Source organism: Elaeis guineensis, chromosome 2, assembly GCF_000442705.2.
Source record: "Elaeis guineensis isolate ETL-2024a chromosome 2, EG11, whole genome shotgun sequence".
NCBI classification, from domain to species: domain Eukaryota; kingdom Viridiplantae; phylum Streptophyta; class Magnoliopsida; order Arecales; family Arecaceae; genus Elaeis; species Elaeis guineensis.
This window is the reverse complement of record NC_025994.2, coordinates 11,163,797-11,176,214: the sequence shown is the minus strand read 5'-3', so window position 1 is coordinate 11,176,214 and position 12,418 is coordinate 11,163,797. Positions and strand designations below refer to the sequence as shown.

Genomic DNA, 12,418 nt, shown 5'->3' with positions numbered 1-12,418 from the left:
AGCAAAATAGAGAGGTAAAACCATGAGCTCCTCAAACCTTCCATTCGTTTTTGCCATTGCGGTGTCTCTAGGCATGATCCACACCGCCATCGCCCAAAACTCCCCCGAAGACTTCGTGAGCCCCCATAACTCCGCTCGGGCCGCCGTCGGTGTTGGCCCGGTGTCGTGGAACGACTCTGTGGCAGCCTATGCCCAGGACTATGCCAACCAGCGTAGTGGCGACTGCCAGCTCGTCCACTCCGATGGATCCTACGGTGAGAACCTCTTCGGCGGCAGCGGGGCGGACTATACGGCGGCGGACGCTGTGAACTTGTGGATGTCAGAGAAGCACACTACAGCAAAAGGGGGGGTTGCCGATCATTTTTTGCCGATGCTTCTAAATTGCGCTGACCTGCCGACGCTTTTAAAAGGCGTCGTGATTCAACGACGCTTAAAAGCGTCATAAAATTTCATCATTTTCAATACCGACGCTTATAGTAAAAACGTCGTTAAATACAAAAAATGCCGACGCTTTTTTGTGTCATTATTTAACGATGCTAAAAAGCATCGTTAGGTTCGATTAATACCCCCATTCTCCCGTGCCCTAATCTATCTGCCGCCGCCCCCTCCCACCCATTCCTCCATCTCCATCTCCGCCGATTCTTCGCCGCCGGCACCGCACCCGCCGTCAACGCCGCACCGCCGTCCGCCACTCCCCTCTGCTGCCGCGTCCATCTACGCCGCACTCGCTGTCGCTGCCATCGTCATCACTGTTCGCCCAATCTCCCTTCTTTGTCTCGTCTGGCGCCAGCCTCGGCCTCTACATCTTTGTTATCATTCTCCCCTTCATTGGTACTCCCCTTCTTTTCCTTTTCTTCTTTCCTTAATTTCTTGAAATTTGTAGAATCATATGGGTTTATAGATTTTTTTTTTCTCGATTTTCTTGAAAATTTCTGGCATATACTTGAGGGATATATATCTTATTTTTGTTCCAGTGTTATGCCCTCTGTATTACTACCATCAGACACACCCGGTGAATTATCCACTCCTTGGAATTTTTACAGTGTCTACATTCACCCGGCTTGTTCCTCAGCCGGGTGAATGAATACGATCCAATCAGCAAGTAGGGACATGCATGGTTTGGATCCTATTGATTTGAAATCAATTTTCAAATTAAAATAATTTAAATTAATTTTTTAAAATTAAAATTAAAATCAAACTGACTATATATAAAAATCTATTTTGATCGAATCAAAAAAATCAGTTCGATTTAATTTGATTTTATCGGATTGTAGACTATTGAACTTCTGTCAAATAAAATTTTTAATATTCATCAAAACAGTAAATGGACTTTTTACATTCATCAAAACGGCAAATGTGGAAGAATTCTTTATGTGGATATACAATAAGTAATTTATTAAAGACGTATTTCTAACATTCATCAAGACAGTAAAATGCAGACAATATAAAAGTAATATACTTCCAAGCGACAACTATGAAAATTGGCCTAGATTGAACTAAAGTAGCATCTTCTCCGATCTGGAGGTGGATAAATGATCAGAATATTATGGTAAATCAGAATTTAGCTGAATGCATATAAAATTTGGTGTGAGTGTACTAGATAGAGCATGGCCGGTTCATTTATAGTTAATAGACTGTTAAACAGGATGAGATGAACTAATAACACTCAATTAGAAAGCAGGAAACGGGAATATGTGACTACATTTAAAGGATTTTTGAGAAAAACTTGGACAATTTCTCGCCCATAATAATGATTGGTAAAGAATTATCCATTAGCCTTGCACCATTTATAATGTTTTAAAATCAAATAATCAAAATCAATCAACTTCAGTATAAATAATAGTATAATAATAACCTGACAGTGATCACATTTTCAATGTTACATCAACATCGCCCAACAAAATAAATAGATTAAGAGAATCAAAAAAGAAAAAAAAAATATCCAATTGTTTAGCCGAACGCATGGTTGGTAGACCATACTAACTGTAGCAATTGAACTAGAACTAATTCTTTTCTTTTCTATATGTTTTCAATAAAAAACTTTTACCTGATGCCATTCTTTAGCTGAAAGCATGGTTGGTAGATTATACTAACTGTAGCAATTGAACTAGAAGGATGTTACCTTATCTTATTATCCCTATGGAGTGGAAAATGCTTACAACTTTATAAGCATAATGAATATTTCAAGGCTAAATTAGAAGGATGTTTTGGACAGAGAGAGGGGTTTTATATGGTGTAAAATTTGTGATTCAACAAAGACAGGAGCCATGATCTAGTGACACCTAGAGTATCAATCAATTTATATGATGAAAAATCCTCCTCGAGCCAAAGCCAGCAATTGATGCCAGCGTAAAGGGAGATCTCCTAGAAGAAATAGACCAAATTTATGGGAATACTTATAGATATTAAGAAGAAATGGTGCAGAAAATTAGGGTTTTGAATGAATCAATTAATGTTCCTTAGGACTGCCGCAGAGAAGAGCCACATAAGGTTTAGTACTCTTCACCTGCTCTCTTTGGGAGGTCTCTCCATTTGCCTTCGCCATGGGCTTTTATGTAATCGGCGAGGATCTTATCCTCCTGAGTAGACCATGATCCTCGATTGAGTTCCACCTTGGAGCAACAAAGTCCAAGCATATTCTCAAGCCTCCCCGGATTGTGCTTGTTTCACTCTAAAAGATGATACAACCATAAGGAGTTTGTGATTAACCTTGTACATAGCAGAATCCCTAGCATTTCTACTCCAAGCATGGGCAATAACGTCCCTTGCCGGAGGATACTCCCTTAGAAAAATCTCAAAAGACAAATGTTTAGAACATCTATGCCTACCAGAGTCAAGATGAAGCAACAAGGGGGCATTGAAGGCATTGTGATCAATATGGGACCCCATAGTATTAGAAAAGAATTGTAACCAACTAGAGTTATTTAAAGCATGGTCAAGCTGGCCCTGACCTAGCAAGCCCTGGGTGATTGCTACACCAAAGGGGACCAAAGAAGCCAAGTTCATGAAACTCTGGATCAGCCACAAAATTATGAAATTGATGCACTTTCCAAGAGATTTTGAAGTCCCTACCACCCCTGTCATTATGCATGGAGAGAACAACATTAAAACCACCTATTATAAAAGAAGGAATGTTGAGAAAAATTACTTTACCAAGCTCTCTCCACAATACTTGATACTAAATTGACCTCTTTTTCCATGCCACAATTATCCTACTAAGAAATAGGGGTGGCAATCAGATCGAGCCCGGTCATAAATGGATTGGATCAAAAATAGACTAGGTTAGAAATATCTAAATCTAAATCTGATCAGTTGATTAAATATGTCAGATTTTGAAATCTGAACCAACCCCATTTAATAAACAAGTTAGCTGATCCAACTCATTTAATCTATTTATTAAATGAGTAACTTGTTTATATAACCAACCTAAGCTGTTTTATCTGTTTAAAAAATAGTTAGATTTATAACTACCGAAGCTATTAACCCAACCCAAAATTGAATCTGTTTAACCCGTTACACACATCAACAAAACAACATCCAAATGAAACATTAATGTACATATTCTATTGCATACATACATCGAACCATAGACCCGTCTTTTGATTAATGTACATATTTTATTGTATCCGTATATTTATTTATTTTTATACGGGTAAAAGAATTATGTACATTGGTCAATTGATAGTCTAGTATGGACAGTTTGAAAAATGTAAGTAATTCTATAGGTCATTACAATAATCAAATGGTATGCTGAGGGTTCGGAAAAAATTTCGGACGGTATTTTCCTTTTGTTCTCCCTATACGGGTATATATTATCTTTCATATAATTTTATTTTTATTTTATTTTATGTATATTTATGATATCGTTACTTTGGTGTATTTTTTGCAAACGGATCCGGGAGAGTACGCCCCAGATGCGGATCCACAATAGTATGAGATGTGTGGCAGATGCGTGAGGGCGAGAGAATTATTGTGGAGTGCAATCAGCTAGGTCAGCCAATTAAGAAAGCTATCTGCTTATTGACTTCATTTTTGGGGACTGTTGCTCGGAGGCCTCAGCTATGTCCGTTGGGCTATGCAAAATGGAATGACATGCTTCCAACATACAAAGTTAAGCTCCTCCGAGTTATAGAGATAATGAATTGATGTTCATACTGTATATTAATTGTTAATCACTTATATAATTTATTTTATTTAACTTTTTTTTTTATAGAGCAAGTTTGTTCTCCCTCCATCCACTCATGATTTTGTAATGAAGTCTCTCAACTGCAAATGGAAAGAATATAGAGCACAATTGAAGAGGGATTATATGAGACAGGGTATGACAGAGGAGGAGGTTGCTAGGAATTGTCCTCCTGATGTACCCCCTCATCAGTGGATGGAGTTGGTTCATTATTGGTTCTCCGAGAGGGCACAGGTATATTATATGCTCATTATCTTTTCTTTTAAATATTTTATAAAAATATTGATTTATATTGTATATTATATATTATACATATAACAAGTTTTTTACTTTATTTTACAGACTTATTCTGCTATTGGTAGAGCTGCACGAGCAGCTCAGTCTGTTCCTCATACATCGGGGTCGAAGAGTTATGCACAACTCCGATAGGAGTATGTATGTTCCTTAAACTTTCATAATTAACTTCTAATTTTTATGTTAAAATATTTATATAACTAATATCATTATGTATCGTGGACCATGTCTGTATCATGATACTCATATATTTTTTAAAATTATTATAACTATTTACTTAAAATTAAAATTATTTGTGTAGGTGGATGAGCATAGGAGGGAATCCGGTAAAGTGGAGTTTTACCAGATGACTCATACTCATCAGGATGGTACTTTTGTTCGAGATGAGTCGAGAGATTTATATGTACGGTATTATTAATATTCTATTTTTTGCAATAATTTTAATTTAATTTTGTTAGCTATTTATGTATAACTCTTGTTTTCAAAATAAAGACAGGAGAGGGCTACATCTCTCATTGCGGAGCGTGACGACGAGTCCGCAGCATCTACGCAGCAGAACCGTATCGAGGCCGAGGTGTTCACAGAGTTGATGGGATCAGAGCGCTACGGTCGAGTGAGGGGTTATGGAGTAGGAGTCACCCCCACTCAGTTATCTGAGGTTACTATATACGCAGCATGCTGCAGCAGATGCTCAGGATTCACGCATCCGCAGACTCAAGACAGAGATACAGGAGATTAGATAGAGTCGTGCCGCTGAGATGGAGGAGATGCGACAGAGCCGTGCCGAGATGCAGGCTATGAGGAGATAGATTGATCGGCTTACATCTTGATTAGAGATGTATGGCCCATCTCAGGTAAACATATATTATTAAATATATATTTTTATATTAATTTAATGATCTATATATTTTTATTTATAGATATACAAATCATGCTTTTGATATGTTTCTTGTAGATTCCTGGCACATCAGGCACCCGTCGAGATAGCGGCACGTCATGTGGAGACAGCGACGACCATCCGCCTGCAGATTGATATTATTTTATTTTTATTATATTCTTATATTTATTTATATTACTCTTGATTGTAATGGACGATTAGTACTTTATTTTTATTTATATAAAATAATATCTTTTGGTTTGGTTAAATTTGCTATTAAAGTTTGCTTTTGGTGTGAATGGTGGTGATTGTACAGATTTATGTTTGAATAATTGATATAATTTTGTACAGGAATGTATGTATTCTTTTTTTTTTATATATAAAATATGTATATTTTTTTTTCTGTTAAAAAATTTAACGATGCTTATAAGCATCGTTAATACACTGTTTAACGATGCTTATAAGCGTCGCTAATGACTTAACTGCCGGTATTTCGAAAAGCGTCTTGGTAGAGTGGAGGACGCGTTGTCATTAACGACGCTAAAAAGTACCGTTAAAATTTAATTTTACGATGCTTTAAAGCGTCATTAGAAAATATTGCAATCTTTTTAAAAAGCGTCGGCGCTTTTCGTCTCCACTCTTACATAGGCGACGCTTTTGCGACGTTTTTTGAAGCGTCGTAAAGCTTATTGACGATGCTTATTAGCGTCGTAAAATATCTTTTATAGCATCGCCTTTTATCATTTTCACTGTAGTGGTAGTACCATGACTACAACAGCAATATGTGTGCCGACGTGCAGGTGTGCGGGCACTACACACAGGTGGTGTGGCGAGACTCGACCAACATCGGTTGCGCGAGGGTGGTGTGCGACAACGGCGGCATCTTCATCACCTGCAACTATTACCCACCGGGCAATTTTGTGGGGCAGCGTCCGTATTGAAGAGTGGTGTCACTCTTAAGTGAGTACGTAGTTTCGTATAGGCAATAAAATGTGAGCCAGGATCATGCATCCTAGGCCTCAAGGATAAATGTTTGATATTTTAGATGTTTGGCGATCAATGGTTTTGGAATAAAATGCTGGGTTCCACGCTTATAAAATGTTTAAACATAAGGGAAAGTTCCAAAGTGCTATGAGATAGTGTTTGTGATGACGCATGGCATCATGTATGCCCCACACGTGCAATGCATGGAATCGTCGCATTCACGGTGCTGGGAATCATGATTTTGTGGCGCACTCGAGTGCGTGAACGTAAAAGTTTTATTTGTTGACGTAACGGACCATATACGCAAAAAGGATAAAAGGATCGAAGTAATATCTAAAGTGAGTCAAGATAATAATCTATTAATTAAATAAACAACTAACTTGAAGAGTAAACAGGCCTTTACTCTAATATACACACTCTATTTACGAACTAGAAGTTTTAGGTTCAAACCTTAGTACTTGGAATGTGTAATTAAGAGATAGGTAGGTCTCTCTCCTCTTTTGAGAAACTAACTTGTGTAATTTTGTGGAACTCATAACCTTCAATGAAATTACTTTTGATGTTATATGAACTTTTCCTCTCCGATCCATGCCTAATGAAATGAATTGTGGCCTTACCTCCTTTTTGCTCAAACATAATATACATTGTACATATTATTTAACTCAACAATCTATCTTTCAAGCACCATGGTTGCAATTTATCTTGGTTTTGCAGGCTTGGAGACATCTCCAAGCTTGGCCTGCTTGTTCATTGAAGTGCCTCATAGGTGAGGATGGGTCTACCCACAAATTTACTTTTCCGTTTCTAACCTGTTATAGCTTAGGTCGGCCTATATTTGACTTAATAGGGCTCCTCTGCACCCCTATCTTTAAAGGAAAAGGTATATTTAATGTTTTAACTGTATGTACATACTGTAATCAATAATTTTACTCAATGTTTAGAAAAGTAAACAAAAGTTATCTAAACGGAAGTTTGTAGTTTTTGAAGTAGAATTATTTGCAGGTCTCCCACCATTTTAAAAAGGAAAAAAGAGAATTTTTTTGATACGAGTAACTTGCATTTTATTATTTTGGATTGTGATCTCTCAAAAGATTTTAGACTACTTCCTGTAAAAATCTAATAATCGGAATATGGGAGAAACAGGAAACGTTTCTCTTGTGCTTGGATCTTCTTTTATTTATTTATATTTATAAAAAGATTCCTAAGTACATGTATCCAAACCATACATCTCCTAATTTATCATTAAAAACAAAAATGTGTCTTTGTGCTATAAAAGAATCTCACTTTTCTTTAACCAAAGAAGTACTTATTGTGTTTTTAATGGTTGAACAGTTGTTAAGGTGGTGTTTTCTTTCTTAGTATTGTAGTGTTGCCTATCGTCATTTTCATTTAAAAGAGATAGATAGATAGTCAGAGAGAGAGAGAGAGAGAGAGAGAGAGAGAGAGAGTAATTTCATACTCACATTCATTGAGAGCAAAGAGGCCTAGAAGGATGAAAAAAATCAAAGCCAAGCGCTCAGTCTCCATGGTTAAGGGGTTCAAGAGAATTGAAGAAGACAATCACAAGGTTGGCTGTTCCTATCAAGCAAGAAACAATTGCAAGACCTTTTATAGCTGTCCAACGTGTGAATTAGTAAAAGTCTTTTCGTTAATTGAGCAAATCTTTAAAGATTTGGTGAGAAAACCTTCTACAGTGCAAATCAGTTAATACTCCCTTTCTTTAAAAATGTTGCTAGTCTATCAAGCAATGAATTTTAATGATGAATTTTTGTCATATATTAAGCAAGAAACTTTGACGATGTATTTCTATTACATATTGAGCAATAAACTTTAATTAATGATGGTTTAGCATATTAGTATCAGTATCATTAATATTAGTGTCTATATGATGAGCCCATTTTTTTCGATCTTAGCTTGACCGATTCACTCAACTAATACTACTAGCCTTGCATTGTATTGACTTCTCTTTCCAACCCAATGCTAGTCTATCTTTCATCATAATTAATTGAAGCAAAGTTAGTTGAAGATCCAATTATACATCCCTTTTGTGGAAGCATGCATATATCTATCTATCTATCTATCTATCTATCATTAATATGGATCCATCTGTTGGATCTTTCAATCCAACTCGTCATGCCAGCTGATCCTACTTCGAGGTTGGTGGCTTGCAAATCCACTCACAGATGAGTCTTGCAAGGAAGAAATAGGTGAAAGAGGAAAGGGAGGAGCAGGTTCGCATTCCTTACCTCTCTCTCTATCTGAGAGGCGAGGTCAATGATGGAGTGAAACTCGCTCAAAATTTTGATGGATAGATCGGGTGATCTGGGGTGCTCCTTCTAAGCTGATAGGGTGAGATTGGCTACTCCACTATAAGCTCTTGGAGGAAGGAGCGAGCTCTTGGTGTGTTGGTGCGAGATGATCACTCGATGCGGGAGCAGGTGGATGAGTCAATTGCTGTAAGCTTTGCACCATGGTAGTGAGCACTTGGACTACAGTAAGAGCTGCTGAATTGTTCGACGGTGACAGTCGAGATGGTCGATGCCTCCAAAATGCTGAGATCTTGGTGATCCTAATCGGAGTCAGCCAATTTCGTTGGTGCCTTCAGAAGGTGGCGGATGTGGTTTACATGGCTTTTTTGTTCCTCATGCTCAGTTAATAGGGAAAAAAAACTCGAGACCTCAAATATGGATCGAATTCTCCTTCCAGTGCCAATTTGTTACCATCGAAAAGATGACCTAGCTTAGGCATCTGAGTTAGGGCCGAAGAGAAGGGATGAAGTAGTCTCTAGAGAGCTGGTCGAACCTTTCAGAAGCATGCGAACCGAGCTTTAGTCCTCGAGCGAATCCATGGACCAAGCCCTACAAAACCATCGAAGATAGGAAAAAATCTCATACTGAGGTGGGGATTCTTGATGATGGACCCTCTGATGCTTAAGTCAGTTCCTATAGAATCAAACAGAAGAAGTTTGAGCTTTCAAGGTGAGTTTAGTGACATATGGAGTTGAGTATTAGGTGAAAACGAGTGTAGATGGAGAGATGAAGTGTGGAGGTCTGACGAACTCTGGATGGTACTTAGGATATATTGGTGGATTCTGAGATGAGCTCCGAGTTTGTGGGAGAGATAAATCTAGTGCGTATGGAGTCCGTCTCTAAGAGATGGCATGCAAAATTAATGTTCACTTATTTAAAGAATCTCGAAAAGTTTGAAAATTTATAGATGAAGATGGGTATCTATCGCCCGAAGAACACGTGCCATTCTTTCTCCTTAGGGACCATGGAGGTGCACCTACGTTGTTAGAAAATAATGATTTGCATGTCCAAAGTCTATTGAGGTTGTATAATGGAGAAGCAGTGCCGGCAGTTTGTCATCTAGCAGTAGCAGATGAAAAACTCCAGATGGAAGGGTAGTTGTGCATCAAAGTAGCCTCTAAAGTTTTCCTAATGGTATTAATTATGTCCAACTAGCCATATATAGCTAGAAGCAAACTAACAGTAGTGGCTAAATTAAGGTCGTGATATTGGTGAGAATCATTCCTTACCAATTATATGGACCAAGAATCATGGAACATGACATTAAAAGATTCTTATATATTGTGTAACAATTTAAAATTTTTTTTTATTAACGAGAATCATATAATCCAAGAATTATGGATCGCCATGTTAAGGAATTTTTGCATATTTTGCAACTAGTCAAAAATTTTTCTTACCGATAAGAATTATGCTGCCTAAAAATCATATATAGAGCATTATGCTAACTAAGGGACTCTTGAATGTTGTGCAACCATTTTTTTTTTTTTTTTGCTAAGATATGGTGCAACTATTTAAAACTTTCCTTTGTTTGTAAGTCATACATATCATATACTTTTACAAATGATAGATGTATAATGGATGGCTTTTTGCTCTGTACTTCTAGTTGGATTGGATTGTCTCTTTTTGCGGCCAAATACTCCGTTGAAGACGTATGGATGGATTGGATGTCGACCCGATAATGTTCAAAGATATTTTATTTCTTGAATTTTTTTGGGTGTGTCCATGCTGACATGGGCATCCAATTTAGAGAAAAAGAAAAAAAATTTTTAGCTCGGAGATCTACGCATAAGCCCCGTGACCTTGTCTCTCCATCTTTCTACAAACACAGGCATGCGCTCCGGAAAGTGAAAGACTTTGAATAATCCAAAGCGTTGACTTTCGAAGCCAACCCAAGACTTCTACAACCGTACCCATTATAAATATCCCCGCCACAAGGATTTCTCCAATCAAAAACAACATTCAAGATTTCCAAAAGCGCATAAAGCAAAATAGAGAGGTAAAACCAAGAGCTCCTCAAACCTTCCATTCGTTTTTGCCATTGCGGTGTCTCTAGGCATGATCCACACCACCATCGCCCAAAACTCCCCCGAAGACTTCGCGAGCCCCCATAACTACGCTCGGGCCGCCGTCGGTGTTGGCCCGGTGTCGTGGAACGACTCTGTGGCAGCCTATGCCCAGGACTATGCCAACCAGCGTAGTGGCGACTGCCAGCTCGTCCACTCCGATGGATCCTACGGTGAGAACCTCTTCGGTGGCAGCGGGGCGGACTACATGGCGGCGGACGCTGTGAACTCGTGGGTGTCAGAGAAGCAGTACCATGACTACAACAGCAATACGTGCGCCGACGGGCAGGTGTGCGGGCACTACACACAGGTGGTGTGGCGAGACTCGACCAACATCGGTTGCGCGAGGGTGGTGTGCGACAACGGCGGCATCTTCATCACCTGCAACTATTACCCACCGGGCAATTTTGTGGGGCAGCGTCAGTATTGAAGAGTGGTGTCACTCTTAAGTGAGTACGTAGTTTCGTATAGGCAATAAAATGTGAGCCAGGATCATGCATCCTAGGCCTAAAGGATAAATGTTTGATATTTTAGATGTTTGGTGATCAATGGTTTTGGAATAATATGCTGGGTTCCACGCTCATAAAATGTTTAAACAGAAGGGAAAGCTCCAAAGTGCTATGAGATAGTGTTTGTGATGACGCATGGCATCATGTATGCCCCACACGTGCAATGCATGGAATCGTCGCATTCACCATATACGCAAAAAGGATAAAAGGATCGAAGTAATATATAAAGCGAGTCAAGATAATAACCTATTAATTAAATAAACAACTAACTTGAAGAGTGAACAGGCCTTTACTCTAATATTCACAATCTATTTACGAACTAGAAGTTTTAGGTTCAAACCTTAGTACTTGGAATGTGTAATTAAGAGATAGCTAGGTCTCCCTCCTCTTTTGAGAAACTAACTTGTGTAATTTTGTGGAACTCATGACCTTCAATGAAATTACTTTTGATGTTATATGAACTTTACCTCTACGATCCATGCCTAATGAAATGAATTGTGGGCTTCCCTCCTTTTTGCTCAAACATAATGTACATTGTACATAATATTTAACTCAACAATCTATCTTTCAGGTACCATGGTTGCAATTTATTTTGGTTTTGCAGGCTTGGGGAAATCTCCAAGCTTGGCCTGCTTGTTCATTGAAGTGCCTCGTAGGTGAGGGCGGGTCTACCTACAAATTTACTTTTCCGTTCCTAACCTGTTATAGCTTAGGTCGGCCTATATTTGACTTGAATAGGGCTCCTCTGCACCCCTATCCTTAAAGGAAAAGATATATTTAATTTTTTAACCGTATGTACATACTGTAATCTGAATAATTTTACTCAATTTTGATAAAAGTAAACAAAAGTTATCTAAATGAAAGTTTATAATTTTTTCCACTACAAGAAAAAGATTTATTTGCAACAGAATTATTTACGATGGTTCATTTACTGTCGCAAAAAATTTATTTACAATGGCAAGGAACCTTCGCGAATAAAATATTAATTTTAATTGCTATTTGTAACGGCAATCAAATCCCATAGTAAAAAATAGAGTTTTTACGATGGCAATGGGCCGTGGTAAATAATCTATGATTTTTACGACGGAAATGAACCGTGGTAAATAATCCATGATTTTATGACGGCGATGCACCGTAGGTAATATTTTTTTTTTTTTACGATAGTATTTTGCCGTGGTAAAAAATAGTTAAAACATCCC

At 38.1% G+C, this 12,418-nt stretch overlaps 2 protein-coding genes across 2 annotated transcripts; both read left to right on the top strand.

The window, feature by feature from the left end:
* On the top strand, positions 1-6,394 carry LOC105061570 (pathogenesis-related protein PRB1-3-like). Its single transcript, XM_073251300.1, has 2 exons — positions 1-329; positions 6,114-6,394. Exons 1-2 carry the CDS (start codon positions 23-25, stop codon positions 6,293-6,295), a joined length of 489 nt encoding a protein of 162 aa, XP_073107401.1. The 5' UTR covers positions 1-22; the 3' UTR covers positions 6,296-6,394.
* Positions 6,395-10,630: 4,236 nt separating this feature from the next.
* LOC105037067 (pathogenesis-related protein PRB1-3-like) lies at positions 10,631-11,292 on the top strand. The gene has a single exon (XM_029262295.2). The coding sequence runs from the start codon at positions 10,703-10,705 to the stop codon at positions 11,138-11,140; it is 438 nt and encodes a 145-aa protein (XP_029118128.2). The 5' UTR covers positions 10,631-10,702; the 3' UTR covers positions 11,141-11,292.
* The last annotated feature ends 1,126 nt before the right edge of the window (positions 11,293-12,418 follow it).